This window comes from Apteryx rowi, unplaced genomic scaffold, assembly GCF_003343035.1.
Source record: "Apteryx rowi isolate R43461 unplaced genomic scaffold, aptRow1 scaffold_12, whole genome shotgun sequence".
NCBI classification, from domain to species: Eukaryota; Metazoa; Chordata; class Aves; order Apterygiformes; family Apterygidae; genus Apteryx; species Apteryx rowi.
In genome coordinates, this window is record NW_020447419.1 from 6282790 (window position 1) to 6303956 (window position 21167).

Here is a 21167-nt window from a genome sequence, read left to right on the forward strand (position 1 = left end):
ACCACTCAGACCTTTTCCTAGAGTTTGATTTCACACTCACTGAAGTAAAGGTAAGACTGTCATTGACCTCAGTGGTTACTGAATTTATTAACATTCATTAAATTTAAACATTTAATTAGAACAARCACTCTAATTCTTCTATAATGTATGTCAGACTGAAAATAGCTTGGATGCTATTTTCTCTACTGAAGGGTAAAAAAATGTATCATTGTATTACTGAGTTTGTGACTAATTTATAATGCAGATTTCAATGACTGACTGCTTGGCATAGAAGCAGTAAGAGAATGTTCTTTCAATATACAAGCAAGTTAGTTAACACTTCTGGAATTATGTATTTCTAAATGACTGTCTAAAACAGCTGTACATATTACAAGCAGTTTCTAAGGTTCTTTTCTCAGCAATTGTAAAGGCTGTCATGTGAAAACAAGTTACTTGCCCTTTACAGAACAGCTTAAAATGGCTTTGTACTAACAGCTGCTTATCACAAATATTATCAACAAATGATTGAGCTTAATAAAAAGTTATGTTTTGTTAATATAGTTGTGTGTATTGTGTGAGGCTATACATACACAAACAAATTTCATTTTTTTTGTAGCCTCCAATAGTACTGCCACTTCCTAGATTTGCTGTTTCTCTAATGTGTACAGAGCAGCCTGCTGTCCACAGAGCTGTTACTGGGAAGGAAGGAGGACTAGGAAAGTATTTTCTCACTCCAAATGCAACAGACAGCTGGATGACTTACAGGGAGTTCAACCAGCTGCCATCAACGAGCTCCCACCTTTACTTTCTCTTGCTGTTCTTGCAGAGTTGCTCACTCACTCTCCTAGAAGTCTTTTGATCAAATGCAGAGACAGACAGAAGAAGTAAGGCTCATGTCCATCTTTTATTTTGTCTCTTGTTCTCTCTCCTGCTGGATGTGGGGATGAGGGTTGCATCCCCTGCCAACACTCTATAGATTTGTGGCTGTTTTCTAAACAGCTGCAGCTTGAGCCTCTCTTGCTTGACCCTGTAGATGACAGAAATAATTCTCAGCAGGGCACAGACTATCCAGAGGAAAACTGGGGTCTCAAAGACACCAACATTAATTTTTAAAGTCATCTACTGCCACTCCAGAAAATCTAGTAAAAGCTAGCAGAAATGGTTGAAAGCATTGTGAATGCTTCACTCACTGTGCTAATTCCCTGATCCTTTCTGACACTGCTTGTTGCTGTATAACTGACTATGATCTGGATTAGAACTTCGAGCTGTGAATAAGTAAGTAGAACACATCATCCAAAACCAAACAAAAATTTTATGCTTTCCTGATACTATTTATTACAACAGCAAGGCAAGCAAATGCAGATAAAGGTAGAAAATTAAAAATATGTATGCACTGAAAAACAAGAATATTTTTTAAGCAATGGTATTTTTTGTAGCAGCAGTTTGTTAAGAAAATGTTAACACTCCTCTCTGGCACAAATGAATCAGACTACTGGTCCATTTAGTCAAGTATCCTGTCACTTAAACTTGACAGTGCCAGATATTTCAGCATTAAGTGGAAGAAATATTACCCTTCCCAGTTCCCTAAAGAATATCCTGTTATTCCCACCTTCATCTGTTCATGGTTAGCTTGCACCCTCTAGGCTAAAGGTTTAGATCCTTCTATAGAAAGGTTCTATAGATATGTTACTAAGCAGTAACATAACTGTGGATATTCTAAATTATCAGTCTAAATCATGTTTGACCTCAGTACTACTTTGTGGACATGTCCTTTGCAGATAAATGATGTATTCAGCAAGAATTATTTCTTTTTCTCAGCTTTAAATCATTGTTTTAGTTTTTTTATTGAAAGTCCCTTTGAAAAGGAGACGCACAGAGGAACAGTCAATTTACCTTCTTTGTAGTAAACACACAGTTGTTTGTATCTTTATCACTCCAAGAACAAATGTAGCAAGAAAAGCTTCCTCACATTTCTTATGAGTATGCTTTAAAGCAGTTCAGAAAGTCTTCAGAAGTGAAATTTTCAAGAAGGGCATCAGTTAATGCTAGTTTTGGTTCTGCAGCATCCTCTGGGCACCAACCTAAAACCACAGTTTCTCCTCACATGAGTAAACAAATCACCAGATCAATACCAGTTTGGCTTAGATCTGAAGCCATAATGTGGCCTGTATCTAGAGAAGGCAACTGCCTATAGAGAATTTAACCAATAGAATATTTTTCTGTTGAAAGACACATACTGTAAAATGGAAATGATCAAATTCACTTATCACAGCAGCACATCAGTTCACAACAGCTGAAAACAGGTCAGACAAGTTTAGTGTTTTTGTTGCTTTAGTTTTAAGTACATACAACTGTCTAGCATTTGGGAAAAGTTAGGTCCTTAATTTCTTCCAGGATCTCATGTCAATCTCTACATTCCAGACAGTTAAAATCTATCATCTCATTTTTCTTCCAAGGCACTAGGTAAGAGATCTCTCYGTGTACTTTTAAATAGACATCTCTCCGGATTAGTTTTTCTCCTCAGATATCAATATGTTAGAAGTGTATTAATTTCTCAAGCACATAACTGGGTCAGATAAAATGGAACCCCCTAAAGCCTACATCAAAACATCTTGCACAATAGCGCACACTCCTTGTGATTTATATTCTGCAATAAATGACATTTGTATCTATGAAAGAATAAAGCCTTGGAATAATCGAAAGCTACAGTTACTTTGTTCATCTTTGCAGGATCACTCTATACATATAAAGCTTATTTTCTGCAAACAAGGACAACACCAATCCACTGAACAGAGTAATTTACGTTGGAGGGGGCCTCTAGAGATCAAGTGGTCCAATCCCAGCTCAGGTCAGGGCCAGAATCTCATGTAAGCACAGGAAAATTCCAGCCCTGTATTCCTCATTCATGAGACACCCCCAGAAGTAGCATCCATAGTCCAGGAAAGTCTCCACTAGCCATCTCTTTCAAGATATCTTCCTTCTCATAAGATCACTTTTTATAGGATCCTTATGTTTCTGGAATATCACTAAGGTACTAGAGAGACATTTTTCTGGCACAAGGCCATTGCAAGTGTAGGTAGGTCTTAAAATTTCTCAGAGGTTTAATCTAATGGAAGAACATGCCTTCATGGTTTGATTACTTACCTTTAAGTTCAATATTACCAAAACCCCCCCCCACCCAAAACAAAAAAAAAACCCAAACCCAAAACACTTTAGAATAAACAATATATTGCAAAAAAATGTCTATTCATTATGTCATGTTTCACCAAAAACGTTGATCAACTTACCCTGACAGCGTTCAGAACTCAGTGCTATGGTTCTGATTAGCACRTTGCAACAATATCAGCCATCCAAATACACTGAAGCACAAATATTACAAAGATTACAGCAGCTATTATAGCTGTAATCAACCAACATATTTTAAGTATCATATTAATTATATCACACAACTTTATCACCTCAACTGGAAGAGGGACTAGAGCTTTTTTCAGTTGCATTGATAGTTGTATTCACCAGATACACAAACATGAAAGTATCTCAGAATCTTAAAAAGACTCTGAATATTTCATATAAAAGGATATATTCCACAGAAGAAAACATAGGTGAAAATGTTTGAGTGCATAAACACATTTCCTTATAATATAGGGAAAATTAAATTAACACTGGAAAAAAAACAGTATGTACATTGAAGTTCACAGCAGCAATCTTGGAAAAATGGGGGGGAAAAAAAGTGTGGGGGGAGAACTATGAATTTGAACACAGATTTATTCTTCCAACTTTCACTTTTTAAAAATGGTGCTTCATTTTTTTGTCTGCATCAGTGTTCTTAAACTGATTTCTCATGCTTTCTAGAACAGTCCTTTTAAACTGAGCTGTGGTGAAATGATACTATGAATCAGTCGTAACTCTGTATCTGGCGTAATTGGATACTGCCTTCTTTGCTCCAGGTAAAGAGGAACAAACTTGTGTGGGTGCTGCTGAGAAGGTTTATGATAGAGCACGCTCAGGTCCAGAATGCCAGCTTGGTTCACAGTCCAGGAATTATGAACATGTTCTCCAGGCTTTTCAAAAACAGGAGTTATTTTTGGTGCACATTTTCTTTGTAATATAGAACTTGCTAGGTCTTTCTTTATTATTTTCCACTGGTTCTCTTCCAGAAACTTCTGACACAGCTCATCATCACTGAAAAGACAGCCAAAATATTTGGTTGTGAAATTTCACCTCAGATGGAGCCAGAGGTTCCCTATTTATTATAAAATTGCAAGAAGGATGTTGAGTAAGTGCTGGTCAAGTAGCCCAAACACTGTTTTACAGCTTCACARGTCAATTTGCTTTTCAGACACATTCATTTTACTCACCTAGGATAACGCTTGTGTAATTCAAGAAMTTCTCTTAAATGCACTAATTTTTCAAAGCTGTCCTTCCTCAACCATATGACCTCAGCATCCTTACTGACTAAAACCATGCTCYGCCTATCTTGCATATGGTCAGGGAAAAAATGCTGGCTGATGCCCTAGGGAAGAACGTAACAATGAAAATGATCTGTGCTGTTCAGCTGATGTTTCCATACACCATATCTTAAGCATAATTTGAGAGGCTTGTTATAAGATGCATTTTAAAGGGAGGGTTTAACCAATATCATTAAGGAAGACTACTTGAGAATCTCTTGCCTGCTGTTTTCCTTGGTATTTGATGTCAATTGATACTGTTATTAGTGTGAAAATCTGATTTGCATGTCTCCCTAGCAACTGCAGAAAAGTCTTGTTTATATCTATACTTCAGCCAACTCACCTGTGCCCCAGAAACAGTTCACTCTGAGGGAGTGCAATGATTTTCCTGCTGCCCACCATCTCTCAAAGTAGCAACAAAAATTGTAGCTCAAGCTCCAGAGGTCCTCTTGAGGCCCTCTTGTAGCCCAACCACAGATAATGCTGATGGGGCACATACCCTGAATCACCATATGCCTTCTTCCCTTGGTTTCAGACCTTATCTGACCATCATAATATACTAACTACAAGCAGCCCAGAGTCTATGAACCCAGAAAATGATCCCACATGGAGTATTTTGGCATTGCCATTTGGCACTGGAAGAAGAAAGTAATGTGAGAAATAACTGGCAGGGCCTAYTGTTATGTCAAAACATCATCCATCAACTTGCATCAACAGATAAGCATTAAAGGCTGCCACCTTTGTACATGGCAAGGTTTACTTTGTAATCCACTGCTGAAAATAATAGATGAAGCTTCAGAAGAAAGCTTTTATCTTCAAAATTTCTCATCAAGTATTCAACGTTATCTACTTCCTGGGCAGAGCCATCTGATTAACTATTTGATTAATTACTGAACATATATAATATCAGAAAGCACAAAGAAATGATTTGTGTAAGTTCTCCACTTACAATCTGGTACTGGCCAGGAGACTTTTTGGGTGGTTTGTAACAGGGAAGGTTGGAAAGATCTTCCTGTTGAATAGCACAGACGTTTTTAATGGCAGTTCCTTTTTGGAAATACTCACCACAATTTCTTCTTCGTGAACTTCAGCAACTCTCATGTAAACTGCCAGGGCATGATCAGTGGGTATCTCTCCGTATGGTGTCAAAATAGTCTTTGTCTTGTGGAAGAGCCCAGACATTTCCCTCTGGCCAATTTTTGTGTTATCACAGTCATCATAGCTACAACTCCACACAAAAACAAGTAAAGGGTTGAACTTTTTTTTTCCCCCCTCTAAACAAGCATTTTGCCGTAAAGTGTTGTCAAGTAATGTAATTTTTTGTTATGACATCTGGACAATAACAAAATTATAAATTTCACATTTGGTCATTCTGTGTGTCAAAATCAGCACATCTCATTACCTTGGCTGCAGTGATGTGAATGGGAGTTCTTCCTTGGGAGTTTTCTGTAAGTTTTCCTTCCAAGTTATCTTTGGGTTGGTATATTGCCTTTTTTATCCTTAAGATTTCTTTGTAAACACCTTCTCCTTTTTCCTGCTTGGTTCCCTACAGGTTTTAAGATCTACCTTTCTGTATTCTAAACAAATGCTCCCTGAGTAAAATCTTTCACTCCCATGCTTCAAATGCTGCCATCTTCCTGTACCCAGCTTTGGCCTGTCCCTGCATCCCATGATCACCTATTTTCTAAGTGCTTCAGAAACACTCAATATGTCTAAGAGGGAGCTAACTAGCTACTTTTCTAAATCTGTGTCTTTTGTAACATCTTCATTATCGGTACTACATCTTTTTTATCCTCTCTTCTCACACAATCTATATTCATACAGACAACGCACACATCTTATTTTAAGGTCTGCCTAAATTTGAACATACCTCGCCAGGGAAATGTACCAAATACACACAGTGGGGATGTAACTTTTCTATGTGAAAGCCAAACTCTGTATGCTACAGGGAGGTTGATTCTGGTCGGGGGGGGGAGGGGGTTGTTGTTGTTTTAATACTGGCATGTTTCCCTACATCTTCAAAGAAATAACACTTTTTTACACCAGAATAGTTTTGGAAGCATCCAAACTCACTTGCTTTCTATTTTTCAAATATCATTTTTACTATAAGCCTGAATGCAATTTTTCTTTGAATAAAATATTTTCACAGCCATTTTGATGATTTCTTCGATAAACAATTTCCCAGTGTATTGAAGTTTTAAAAAGAAGAGTCAGCAAGATCTAAAATTTATTCATCAAAAAATATGACTAAGCAACAGCAATTGCCTCTCATCCTCCCTTCCCTCAAACCAAAATCCCCACAACCAGTCTTTTCTTCCAAAACCTTTGTTCAGTTCTCCCCATTACTCAGAGAAGAAACTGTCCTCTTAACCAGAAGTACTTCAGAAAATAGAACTTCCTGATTTAGAACAAACATTTCCATTTTCAGCTACTATTAACCTGTTTGAGTAGCACATAAAGGGGCCCTTAACTCATTCTACCTGAAACAGCCTCCTATCTGTTGTTTCTCCAGCTTTTGATTTATCCTTTTAGCTCTTGCAGCAGTGGGATGTCTATTCACATTTTGACCACCCTGGCTCATGTTACATTTAAGGTCCCAAGCTTTGAGATTTGTTAAATCCTGCACTGGAAAGGATTTGCGCAGAAAGTCTTCAAACCTCTTCCTGCCTACAGCTCCTGCAAAAACAAGAAATTCATTCTTCTTGATAAATGGTAGACAAGTAGTTCCTCACTAAATTCCCAGACTCATGGAATGATCGCTCTGTACAAATCTTTATACTAGTGGGAAATGCTGCTCAGATCCACAAAACAGTACAAGTACAGAACTTCTGCATGGCCACCTCCTTTTGCAGGACAAGGAAGCCTGTTTAATGATTTTTAAATGATACCACAATCCCCATTTATCACTGTACCCCAACCAGTTGTCCGATTCCTCAGTAAAGGTAGAAGGTAAGGCTAAAAGCATATGGCTCTCTCCTTACCATAAAAAATGTCTAAGAGCATGTTAAAAAAGCTCTGGAATTACTCTTTAACCCTAACAACAGCATTAGGGCAAAGTTCAGCTTTACAAGCACCTGTGACTATTGAGTTTGACCTAGCCTATGTTATACAGGACTTCAGAACAGAATTGCACAACCATCCCTTCCACAATTACTTTCTATCTATGAAATTACAGTAAAAAGATACAGGTAACAAAAGGCAATAAAGTTTCAAGTTACTAACTTGATGGTCATTCAGAAGTTTCCAGATAAAGCCTGAAAGTGAGTGCAACTTACCAGTTTTCCTGGTGAGACAAGGGCTAATCTTGGAAAGATACGTGAGCTGTTGATGGACCCATTTGTGATAGGACAGGCAAGCAGTAAGATCAACTAGGCGCAAAATTTCACAGGTTCCCTAATAACACAAACAGGCATCATAACATTAACATGCTGATGCCCTCGGCAGCTTTAAGCAAATCAGTCTTTTTCTTACTCTGTGAGTAGACGAAGATGACAAGCATTTGCTGATATGTGCAAAAAAAGTTCTGCTTCAGGTATTATATCAACCCTTGATGAATGTTATGATTCAACAATGACAACATTGAACAATTACTCCCCTCTGATTTTTCCAAATACCAATATTTACTTACAATATTCTTTAGAGGCAGCAAGAGAGGTATACATATATGGTTTTCTTACAGTGGAAAAACTAGCATGAAGGAAAGTAGCAACAACCTCAACAAGTTGCCTCTGAATTCTTTGAGAGTGGCAGATTTGGAGCCTGCTTCCAAGACTGAAGCTTGATTCAGCAGCCAGTGTTGCATTCTCATCAGTACTAAATAAGCCCTTCTCTGTAACAGTACCTTTTCCCGGACAGTCTATTGTACTARTCTTTCTCTAAATTATCTAAATAACAGCAAACAAATCTTTTCTAGCTAAATTAGTAAACAATGCTACAACACCTCATCCCAGAGAGACAGYATGACCACTGGAATGAGTTGACAAAAACTCCCCTGAAGAAAGTTATGGCAACTGGAAATCTGAAAAAAAGCCCAAATGACAATATTGACAGCTTATGATATGATTAGCACTAACTGATCATGGGTCCTAGAAAGCCCTCCCAATAAACTTAACCTGTTATTTTTGTCATCAGACAATGCTACAGAGAATAAACAAATTTATTCCTCTTCAAATATCTCAAGACAGTTACCTTCATGGAAAAAAACAAAAATATGCCAGCTATTGCCTCTGGTTCTGGGTTTAAGTAGTATAATTCTGGGCAAAGCATTTATTGCTGACTCTTTTCTTACTATCATTCAGCTGGTAGTCAGCTGGCAAGCCACTAAATAACAAACACAAAGTCTTTAAAGCATCTCAGAAAAAAACAGGAAGAATCACTGCCTTACAGTGCTTGCATATAATACATTTGTGTATGATGTCACTAAAACATCTCTGGAAACCCTATTGATCTTTATAATATTATGCCTGAAAGGTAATGTGTATTTTTGTGAGTCCAGAGGCCTGCCATGCCTCTTCTCTTAGGAAACTCTGGCACCACAAAATTAAATATGTTTTCCCTACCTAAAGCCATTTCTGATGCAGTTGAGGCCCTGTAGCTCATTGGAAAACAGTTATTTCAGCACTAATAACTGCTCCCATCAAAAAAGAGGAATTCATCTATTCCAAAAGCAACAGACAGATAAAAGAGTAAATATATAACACGTAAAGTTTCTCTCAAGTGTCTTTTGATAATTACCATTAATATTAAAAAAGTTAAACTATTTCTGTTAGAGAATATGAGAAAAAATGTGTTTCTTGCCATGAAGAACTTGTGTATTAGGCTCCGACATATTAACTGGTAATTTACACTGCATAAGAGATCGAGTCTTTGGTAAAGTAGATTCTACACAGGGTTTGCAAAGGAGTCGGACACTAAGTAAAAGCATGACAAAACCAACAGAAACCAAACCCACCAAGGTCTGGCACTAAAGTGCATTATTTCTTACTTCTTTCAGTAATGGCCCATAATTACCATTTTTGTTCTTTTTTGCAGGCTCTAAAGAAATGTCAGCATACCACCAAGAATATTAGCCTTCGGTTAATCTCTGAAGGATCTTACCTTACTAATGAGAATTATGCTGTCTGAATTTGTGATATCTTTTGTTATCACCTGTCCATAGTGAAACTTTTCCATTTTGCAGCTATTAGTTATTGTCACTATTGATCTTTTAGACCATTTTGCAAAGAAGTTCACACCTCTGAAAGAGAAGCAATACAGACACTTTTTTCACAGCCTGCCTGACAATGAACTTGCTGAAAAACATGTTTAACTATAAAAACATAGATCTTTTTGCAGTTGTAACTGATGAACCCCAGGCCATGGCTCCTGGAAATGACAAATCCAGTTCTAGGTTAGTCAGTGTCTTTTTAAAGTTGCCATAGTTTCATGATGCAAAGCAAAGCATTCAGTGAAAATTCACTTTGCCTGACCAAAGTTCTTCACAAATTTATAGAGCACTTTAGTGCAAAAAAATTTGGCAGGATTAGTAGCTGAGGTACATGGATAATCATGAATCCTTACAGAGCAGTTGGTGGCAAAGTACCATGTACAGTTGTCATAGACAGCCAATGGGGAATTTCTTTCCTTGTCATAGAACCTCATGAGACAAGACAATTGTTATAATGCATTTCATCTATGGCCTTCACATAGCCGGGGAAGTTTATGGAATAGATTATACTGTAGTAAAAACAGTCAAACAATAAGCAAAAGTGGGTGATAACATCGTAAGAAATTACTTGATGAAGTTATATCGACAGCATAATTCTTCCTGAAGCTCTTCATCTAATTTATGAGCAAAAAAGTCGTCCTTATCCATCACAAATAGCTTTGTGTCTTCCATACAGACAACCGTAGCAACTTGCCTTGTTCCTTTCAATAGAGAATCTTCCTTTCATGATGAGAAGTGGAGAGAGGGGAACGAAAGAAAGATTAACTTAGTTTATACTAGGAATTTATCCATCAGTTTTGTAATCCAAACATTGCCCCTATTAGAAACTATTAAATGGTCCATCTCACCTAATGCCCTGTCTACTTACCCATGACAGCCAGTGCTAGACTTTTGTTAGGAGGTACAAGAACCCACATACAACACAACTTATCTTCTAAGAAAGTTCCCTTCTCATTGCAACAGAAGGGTAAGTTCTGAAAAGCATAGGAATATAGATCTCATTCCCAAACTCTGCTTATTTCATTTCTTTTCCCATGCATGAAGTAACAGTATTTTTACTGCAGATGCCACTTACTCCAAACTTTGCCCCCTTCTGAAGCACCACTGGATACAGTGCTGTGAAGATGCTGCTACCATCCTCATCATCCGTAAGAGCAACACTGCCAAAGTAAATGAAGTAGAAACTAATGCTGCAGTGTCCTTTCTTCAGAATAACTCGCCCACGTTCAAACCTGGAAAACAGAAATGCGGCTGGTATTATCCAGCAGAAATGTAATGAATTAGACCTGTTCCTGAGTTGACTCTGCAGCTGAGATTTACTATTGCAACAAGGTGAATGCGCARAACTTGAGGCCCAACTAGAACACATCCAGAAATGTAAGTTCTGATTCAAACATCAAAAGTGTGCTGCTTCCTACCCACAGGATGACTTTTTAAAAGTGAAAATTGATCCATTTTCTGCCCTGCTTAAAATATTCAAGGAAATAATTGTTTGCAGTGATCAAAGAGAGATCACTAAGTATTTGGCCCTGTGACTTGAGTTCAGATCTAAATTTTTAGTTAAATACATGTGAGACTACCCAGGAAGCTCGGTAAACCAGCTAAGGATTGCCCAAATTCACTCTAGAGTAGCAGGTACCTGTAAGAAACACTTTCATTAGTCCAGTCTATCTAAAGCAGTTTAGTTTTCCCTTCACTCACTATGAAGTAGTATCTCCTCTTGTATCACTGCACTCCACTGTTTCCAAGGCTGGGGAACATTATGAGATTCACAACTCTGATGACTGAGAAGCACTGATGTAAAGGCTGGAAGTTAAGAACTTCCTATCCCGGTCCAGTGCTAGCCCCTCAAGTTGTGCCCACAGAGTCATTTGTGGGGTTCACAGTGGACCAAATCCACAGCTGATCTGGTTTCAAAACAAAAGAATGGGGAGGACAGTTATTTGCACTGATAATTTGCTGGTGTACATGTAGTGCAAGATCTAGCTCTCAGCACAGCTCTACAGTTGTGCTGGCCTGACTGGAAGACACGGGTGCAGGAGCAGAACGTGTGGCAGGGACTTCCTGCAAGGACTTCTAGAGTGATGGGAGAAGTGGAGCTCACCACTGCCTCCCCCACCTCATGCAAAACATAATGGCATCTTACACTTCAGTCATGCAAGGAATGAACCTCCAGCACAATAAAGCTGAGAGAAAATTCATCCCCAACCATGGGAAAGTGAGGATGATACAAAAAAGTTCTTAAATATATATATATATATATTTCTGTGCTTTTCTGGATGAAAGTGGCAGGAAAAAGGCAGAAAAATGGTAGATGAGAATGTGTTAAAATCATACTCCCTAAAAGTGCTTGAGTGTGAGTATTGTAGTAGAAGAGGGGGAAAAAATATGAGGTGGCCAGGGAGAAGCAATTCTACGGCTTGCCTTATGTTCAAAGTTAGACATGCACTAGGACATGACATGAAAAACCCATATGCCCAAATTACTGTGAATATGTAGGATTAAAATCAGTAAAGCCCTCACACAATGGATCATCTGTTCTCAGTAGGCTCTCAAAGACTGGTTTGGATAAGGAGAAGGTCAAGACGACTCCCACCTTCTCCATCTCCTTCCCTCTGAGGCTTCTGTCCCAAGAGACAATAGATATTGCTGCCAGATGATGTAAGCAAAGACCATTCAACAGAGGTCAAACACCTTCTATAACATTGGATTTGCAGCATATTCTTGTTATTAACAATACTATTACACTAAGTTTTCATATGCACTAGTAAAAGTTGTTAAAGTCACTTGCTAGTAGGAAGTTCCCACAAGATAGCACCAGATTTAAGACTTATAATTACAAAGAAGAGCAGTCTCAGCTAAAACTCATCTCACAGGGAACTGATAGTTGGTCCTAAAGGAGACATCAAGGAATTAAATGACAGAAGAATGCCTAATGCAATTTTTTAATTGCAATTTCAAATTCCTCAAGGGCACCTGATTTCTAGTGTGAATTAGTATTAGTAAGAAACTAAAAAACTAACTCATTCATGCAGCTTTGAAAAATCATAGCCATTACAGTTCTTCCAGCATGTAGAAGGCAGACCATAAGATGCACAAAACACCTCAGCTGTGTTAACAGCTGTTAATGCCTTTGTTAACAGCTGTTAATGCCTTTGTTAACAGCAAAGAACATGAAGTTGTTATACCGGTTTGCATTCAGAAGACACTTAGCGGAATGAAGACATAACTTACATGGTTACCTTTCCACTTTTGGCCAGATTTCCTTAGCTGTGAGTTCAGAGCATAAATAGCACTAAAATCAGCTATAGTAAAAATGCATAATGCAAAAAAACCCCCAACCATCTACCATTCAAAGTGAATCACTTTAGCCGGAAGAAATTGCAATCTCAAGCTGTAACTTTGATAGCTTTCTATCTCCTGCAAGCAGCTTTGTACAAACTTCACTTCCTCTTCTGTTCTCCATTCCGGTCTCTTCCTGGTTATCTGGATTACTCTCAGAGGTAAGTGATCCTGAAAAAACATCCAACACCTAATGAACTAAGTGTTAAAAGTAGAAGCCACAAACACCTCTACACTTCAGAAAAATGAAGAGTGTCATCTTTAAGAAACATATGTAATTAATTCCCAATTCTCTCTCTCCCCTTTCAACTTTAAGAGAAATATCTGTGAGAAATTGCTAAATTTATCTCTAAGACAACAGTGCTCAGACAAAGTATGACTGAATTTTTAACATTGTCCATTAGGAATTAAATGCTAAAACATGATTTTTAGGCCAAGTTTGTGGCTAATTAGCTGAACCTCATTAAAGGGTAAGTTTTTTCCCTCCCACTGCTGACCAGTATAAAAAAAGTTTTTCCTAGGAGACTTTAAAAATGCATTGTCTGAGGAGCAAGAAGGCCTACTTCTACCATTACATTCTTCAGTTGCTTGTTCTTTCTGCCATCTCCCTTTCCAAACACAACTTAAACACATGGTGCTTGACTGTTCTAAGAGCTGCCAGCTCACGCAGCCAACAGAAACTGTCCATCAAGTTTTCATACAGGGACACCTCCATCTTCCCTCATGGTGAAAAGCAGAATTCCACAAGCCATCTTTGAGGAGAAAAATATGAGGAGCTCTGCAGCAGGCAAGAACACAAAAGCAGCTGACGCTGTTCTCAGGAGCTGGAGAGAACTGACGTTTTTTCTTCTGCCCAAGAAGTACTGCAGAGTGCATGGGCACAGCCTCAGGATTTGTCCCTTGCTCAATTACAGCTCAGATCAGGAAGGCTGAATCCATATCTGAAGGCTCTGTTAGTTCTTGGGACTTGACCATTTATGACCCCAAACTAGTTTCACTGAACCAGTGCAAATTCCAAGCAGACAAGGGAAATTTGTTTTACAATTTACCATCTTTAGATTTAACCTGACACAGATGTTTATAATCAAACCATAGTAGCTGGTTTTCTAAACACCATGCACTGCCTGCTTTGCAAATATTCTATTGACATGCTGTCAAGTGACCAGGTTATGCAAAATGATTAGAAAGTGCCCTCATGTGATGGGAGAGGTGGTGGGGATTCAGCTGTGGTCCCCGCCCTGGTASGAGTTTGGCTCAATAATTGTTGCTCCTTTTTTTGTGAGACACCCTGAACATGTCAGTGATTTGCAGACCACCTGCAGAAGAACAAAAGGTACCAGACCTTTGAAGCTCTGAACTTGCTGGTGTTGAAGGACAGTTTGGAATGTTTCTTGTTCTGGATAAAAAGAACAAAACAAAATATATTGGGAAAGGCTTTGGTTGTTTTAGGCTATCACAGAGTTAGCAAGTATACACTAACATTTCCTCATAAGACAAATTTCTGTAGAACTAGTACATTGCCTATTTTAACTTAAAGCTTACTCTGTAAAAAGCATCTATTAGAAAGGACTTCAGACAAAAGCTCACCACAATTTCATTAAAAAACAAGCTTTGCATTTACTTTAAGAAAATATACACTGACAATACAAGATCAGAAGGTACCACTGGCCCAGTTTCAATGTGCTATGCAAAGATGGCAATGCCTGGATGAGTATTCATTGACATCTGGGTAGATATTCATGTAAACATTGAGGTCTGTCCCAGCCACTAGGCATCTTGTCAAGCAGAACAGAGAAATGCACTAATTCTAATACTTGAAGAGATTTACTTTTATTTGCGGTAGAAAAATCCTTTCCTTCCTGCCAAAGAACGGGAGCTTTACAGAAGTCATGTTGCCAGTTTCTAATCTCTTCTGCTCCTGCAGGTCTTCCCATAAGATCTTACACATTTTCTTCATGATCTTGATGTCTCTTGCAAGTTTGTAGAACTTCTTGAGAGAACAAACAGAAAGGACGACTATGTCGGAACATGAAGACAGATCATCCCCCTTTCTTAAAGGGTGCAGTCAGGACTAGCAGCGAAGGCATTAGTCTCGGTATGAGGACACTTGGATTGGACTCCTCCCTCTCCTGCTGAACTCCTCCTGATGAAGATTCTCTGTTTCTGACTCTCCTATTGCCATTTGATTATCATACCTAATTATATTTTAAATAGTCTCTAAAGACAATGACTATCCTACAAACAACAGAAGCAGTCTCTGATCTTTGCTGGAGCCACCAAAATTCACCAGCATTTAACCAAAGGATAGAGCTGAAAATTCAATAGTATTTTGGTAGCAGCCTATGTTGTACTGACACTGTCATGCTGTAGAAAACCAAGTATATTAGAAAAATAACCAAATGGCAGATCCAATACTGTGTAAGTTTTCGCTCTCTAGTTCCTTCATACTGAGGACCCAGAAGTCAACAGTTATGAAATCACTATACTACAAAGAGATTTGCATCCTCCTCTGAGCCTTATAAATCTTCATTAGAAAAAGGATGCGGAAGAGAGAGAAATTTAATTTGCTTAGAACGACATGCTCTTGTTTAAACAGGCAGACTGCCATTAACAAAACCCCCCAGCATGCCAAATGACCGGCCAAGCTGCATTGCAGAGTGCTGAAGATGGCTGTTGTAGAAACATGAATTCCAATTACCAACATTAAAAAAGACCTGATTATACGTGCCCTAAAAAATCTGTATCCTCTAACCACAGTAAGTGTTATTAAAACTGTATTAAAGAGCCACATGCAAGTAACTATATGCATGTGAACTACATGCAAGTAACTATATGCATGTCTCTATTTTCTTTTTCTTTTCTTTCAAGTGCATACAATCCGGCACACATATATCACTTAAACTATCAGGCAATCAACGGCAACTTTTCCCACAAGAAGGTTATCATATACATACCTACTGCAGGGTTTCTTCTACCTAGCATAGGCTAATGGACTATTTAGGAGGATTACTCCCACAGCATCCAGTGCTCCTAATTGTCTGGCCAGGAAAGATCCCTTATGACAAGGACACTCAGCTTTTGTCCTCAGAAAGCCTTCAATGCCTTTTAAACCCTTTCTGTACTAAGACACCTGTGGATGGGGCCCTATATRACAAACATCCACTAATATCTTCCATGATACGGCAGTAGTGTTTATGACTGTTCTTCTGACGACTCCCCAGAAAACACATTAAATCACTTAAGAAAATAAACATCACATGGATTAGAAATGGAATGAGATACTAAGATGTAACACCTTATACTGGGGGGGGGGGAGACCCCCACCACCACACACACACACTCCTTCCATGTGTTGAGATTGTGTCTTCCCTTTCTCCTCCCCCAACGACATACCTTAGTTGCTGCTTGTTGGATAGACCTGCTGGATACCTTCTGACCTACACAGAAAAAACAACACAGCCTATTTTACACAATGCTTCTTTCATTCATTAACAAGGTGTGCTGTTGCTGAGAGAAGATAATTATTACTAATGGGATAGGCTCTGAAGTTTATTCCAAAGAAAGTCTTGTTCAGAAGGGAAGGGCAGGTCAAAAAACTTCCTCAACAAAGATCCATGAAGAGCAGTATCTTTTCACAGCCCCATCCTCAGCTATAGCACGCTTTCTATCCTTATTGGAATAGATTCTTCCCACCTAGTCTTCTGAGCACATATCTGCTTGAATAGGCTTAAGGGAACAAATCATAAGTTTCAATCAACAGCAAGCTATTATCCACAAGCAAAATCAGGAACTCAAGTGGTAAAGAAGGGGAGAGGCCAGTTTCTCAATATAAAGCACTAACAGTAGCAAGAAACTATCCTTTCCTCCTTGTTTTCTCAAATCTCTTCAGTTACTGTGCATGAAGCAATGGTCCTGTGAAATCTGGGTGTTTGCTATTCATCCAGCTCCCATGCTGGAGGTGTGGTTGATAAACCACAAACAAAGCAAGGACAAAAAACTTAATGAAATTAAAGGAACATAGAGACTTAGGATCCTGGGGAGATGAAACAAACAATGACACAAAGGTAAACCTCACCAGTATTTACTTGTGGAGGGAACTCATCAACTGCTGCCAACAATGTCACAGTGAAACATTGAGAATGAGAGAGCCTGAGTGCAGGGGATTTGGGTGGGAGCTCTAGTAAGTGTGAAGGAAGAGAGACTTGGATGGAAACTGGGCATGCTTGAGGTAGACAGAGCTGTAATCATAGGGACAAGGGGAGCAGCAAATCAATTCAGTTGGGAAAAAAGGCATACTTTCCTCGGTAAGATGTAAAGGAAAAAGAGGCTATATGCCTGTGTTAGAGCTCCAAGAGGAGTTTCTTCTTTGTATTAAAAGATAAGGATGGGCATCTCAAATTATGGGAAGACATTTAGTTGTCTCTGGTACTCACCAAAACTTGGGCATCTCTCTTGGTCTGGAGGACAGGCCAGGCTTTCCTCTTCTTCCATATCTGCAAATTCCCACCATGAACTCACCCAGCCCAATACTGCCGCGGATTCTGGATCTGCACCAGGCCTTTGTGATGGGCTCGCAATCCCATTCCAGAGTCCTGTAGCCCCCAGCACAGCCTCTCTGGCCCTCCCCACAGGGTCCTCATCTTTCACATGCCCTCAGGACCTTCTTCCACCTGGCCTCCTTGAAGTTGTCCTATTTGCTCGCTCCTTCCTCCCCAGCCCTCAAGTAGCTCTTGTATCTCTCTCTGTGAGCCCCCCATAACCACAACATAGACCATATCTTTAAAAGAGAAAGTAGTTTACATTTGAATAGGAATATTACACATTAAATTACTATATAAATATATATACATACATACGTATACACACATTTGTGTCTCTAGATTTTGTACAAGCTGCAATAATCTTCATACCACATGACCAAGTTTGGGTTCTTGAACAGCACAAAAAGGACTCACATTACTGTTTTCCTTCCAAGAAGCTGCCAGCCTTGAATGAGAGCTATGGACATGTGTCTTTTTATGACTTCTCTACCTTTTAGCAAAAAGTTATTTTTGCAGGCACATACATAAGCAGAGTCCTTCTTGTGATGCCAAYCAACCACTGTTATGAGTAAAGAACAATGAGAATAGACTGGAGAATAATTTCCTCATTTACAGTGCTGTGGAAGTGCAGGATTTCTAGGTTTGCAAAATGAACGCTTGAACATAATAACCGCAAGGAAACAAAATAAACACGAGAAAAACATCTACAATTCCAACGCAAAGTCATAACTGACTTCTTTGTATCAAATGATAGAGCTTTCTCAGAAAAATCACCTTGAGTATTCTATTCAAACAAGTTTAAGTGCATCGAAAGTGATATTGTTTACTTGTGAGGTTTTTTTATATGAATATAAGAGATTTTTTTCTGTAAACTAATTGGATTTTAGTGAACTAAAATGTTAATGTGAATATAGAGACTGGGCATGAGTGATCAGTTCACGTCCCCCATCAGCAACACACACAAAACTAATGTAAATATACTCTTTAAAGAGGAAAGGTTATGTTAAATTAAAAGACAACATAGTAATAAACTGGAGTACACATTTGGAAGATAAAGAACTAGAAATCTGGGAAAATGAAGGTATCTGGAAACAAAAATGTGAATATCGGCTGAAGAAACGTTTCAAATAAATTTTTTCTATGAACAGAACTGCAGCTCTTATCCCCAGTTTTCAAATCAACTGTTTCCTCTTAATTATTTACTGCTTCTTTAAATTTCTTCCAACTTTCTGTTCTATTGTTTTCAGGTTACCATGCAATTCAGGCTAGATTACAAAAGTCACTTCATAGCTTGCTAGTCAAAATGGACTAAAAGAGCATTTCTTTCAGATGCAAGCAATATCCAAAAGTAGAAGTACCTTCAGAAATACCATTCAGCACAAGATTAGATTGTAGCTCATGGTGGGAAGAACAGTGACTGTTCAAGAACAGACCTGTCAATGAGGGAAACTAAGCAAGAACTGGTGGAAATGTAACTTATCTTTCCTTAACTTTTTACTCCAGCCACAAATTCATCACCTTCTTTGAAGGAAACTAGAACTGAAATAACCTATCACTGGTAATCTTTAGCTGTAATTTGTTCTTTCGAGAACAAGCATTCTCAAAAAATGAGGAGCAAATCTCAAAAATGAGTAATAATGAGAAAGGTGATACACCTTGTTATGCATTAGTTTAAATCCTAAGAAAAACAGGTGATGGAATCACTGAATACAGCAGAGTGGAAGGAGCTACCCATTTTTTAGCATATTGTTACTGAATTTGAAAAGACAAGGTAACTGTTGGCTGTGTATTCTGTAACTATGATTACAGCAGGACAGAACATCCATTCTGGACAAATTTTCACAATTTAACAAACAAACAAACAAACAAAAAGAACAAAAGGGTAATCCTCATGGGATTTACCTACCCAGAAATGAGTACGGCAGACCACAAAAGAAGTCAGTGTAGAAACAAAGTATGAGACTCCAAAGAACTGAAGATTCTCTATGCATGATAGAACACTCTTATTTAATAAGAGCATTACCCTATTGGAAAGTTCTAATTTAAGCTAACCCACAAACATTAGCTTTAAATGAACAACATCAATAGTATTAGTTAACCTCACAGAAGTTAATATATTTTAAGGTAAGACTAAAATATAGCACCTACTTAACAGATGCTGCATATAGAAGTTTTTGGAACCCAAGTTCAATGGGAGACTTTAGAAAGCTTTAGCTTTAAACACACAGAAGGAAATTAAAAATAATTTAAAATGTCCAGTATCTAAATTATATTTGTGAATGCCTTGAATGCATGTTAACAAAACTATCGATTTAAAAACATTAATCCTTATGTTCAAGTAGTATTCCTTTGTCCTCTACATAATTCAAACAATCTTTTTCCTCTTTTTTAGTGTGAAAAAGAGAAATTCCTCAGATTGCATTCTTGTACAGCATACAGAAAAAAATTTAATTTTCTGATCAAGTTCTCAAAAATTTAGTAGGAACTAATAATGGAACAGTTAGTATTGCTGTACACAGACTGCACACTGCTCTAAAAATTCAACATCTGAAGCAAACCATGGCATTCTTTAACTTGGTATCTATGTTGGGGTCAGTTTCATTTACTGCTCTAAATGGATTCCAAGTTATTTGTATTTATAATTAAAGAAATGTGTTTGTCACAGATCATGTAACTCAGTTCTTGTCACTTATGGCTTTGGCTTAAATGTTGCTGAAAGATATTCCTTGATCATATTCAATTTTTAAAAGATTCCCATTAACTATTTTAAGAAATACAGACCACTTTAGTCAGAAGTTGCTACTGCTAAAAAAAGACGAGTTTGTTTTCTGAATGCTATAATGACAGCACATTTACACATATTGCTTGGATTTATATTAGTTGCTTTATCTTCCTGGGCCTCTCTTTGTTAGTAATGCATCAATAAGCCCCACATCAGGAACAGCAGCAGGTTAAATCATATCTGTCTGAGTTTATAATGTAAGGGCATAAAGCAAAAAGGAGGTAAGCTGAAACTGCAGCATCAATCATTTTCCAGGAGACAGGACTCCTGCTCTTAGATGTCAACAAAGGCTGCAAGCAGCATATAACCTCATTATAAAGCCAGAGCATGAATTTAAAGATGTCAAAGTTGAAAACATTCACTGTTACAATTCATACACTTTTCTTCATCATTCAACCTTACTTTCACCTGGCAACCTCACCTTTCTCCTTTCCTTGATCTTCACACCATTAACATTACGATCAGGTCAAAGTTGCATTTTCTTCTTCCCTCATCACCTTTGAAATGTAGCATCTGGGACCTTCATTTGGTCACAAAACTATTGCTGTGTTGAAGCACTTTGTTGTTGGATTCTGTGATTTTAGAGCTGGCAGACTCTACGGTCTTTGGAGCACCGTAACTGTTGAGGGTCACAAGGAGATAAGCAAAACCAATATTTTGATCCACATTCTAAAACTAAAGGATTTAATTGTGGAAGACCTTCAGAAACGCCGACCAAAATGAGCCATCTGGATACCATCCAAACTACTCAAAACTTGAAATAGAAGAGAGAGGTGGAATTCCAGATGGGAAGCRAATGACCTGGAATTGGCACTGAACCATATCAGCTGTAAATCAAAGCAGCTGTCCRTCAGAACTTGTGTAAAATA

The 21167-nt window shown here is 38.2% G+C and overlaps 1 protein-coding gene across 11 annotated transcripts; it reads right to left on the reverse strand.

The window, feature by feature from the left end:
* Nucleotides 1–1804: 1804 nt before the first annotated feature.
* Nucleotides 1805–20809, reverse strand: CNBD2 (cyclic nucleotide binding domain containing 2). Of its 11 annotated transcripts, none has more exons than XM_026087079.1 (14): nt 20720–20809; nt 17409–17468; nt 16369–16412; nt 14804–14965; nt 14318–14371; nt 12983–13146; nt 10709–10865; nt 10202–10353; nt 9525–9663; nt 7703–7820; nt 6908–7103; nt 5493–5655; nt 4338–4492; nt 1805–4161 (listed from the first exon to the last, which is right to left on the reverse strand). In XM_026087079.1, exons 2-14 carry the CDS (start codon nt 17464–17466, stop codon nt 3828–3830), a joined length of 1896 nt encoding a protein of 631 aa, XP_025942864.1. In that variant the 5' UTR covers nt 17467–17468; nt 20720–20809; the 3' UTR covers nt 1805–3827. The 11 variants fall into 11 exon arrangements, with proteins under 11 accessions (XP_025942864.1, XP_025942855.1, XP_025942828.1 ...); XM_026087070.1 differs by having other exon boundaries at nt 17409–19499; XM_026087043.1 differs by lacking the exon at nt 20720–20809 and adding an exon at nt 19423–19545 and having other exon boundaries at nt 14804–14962.
* Nucleotides 20810–21167: the final 358 nt, after the last annotated feature.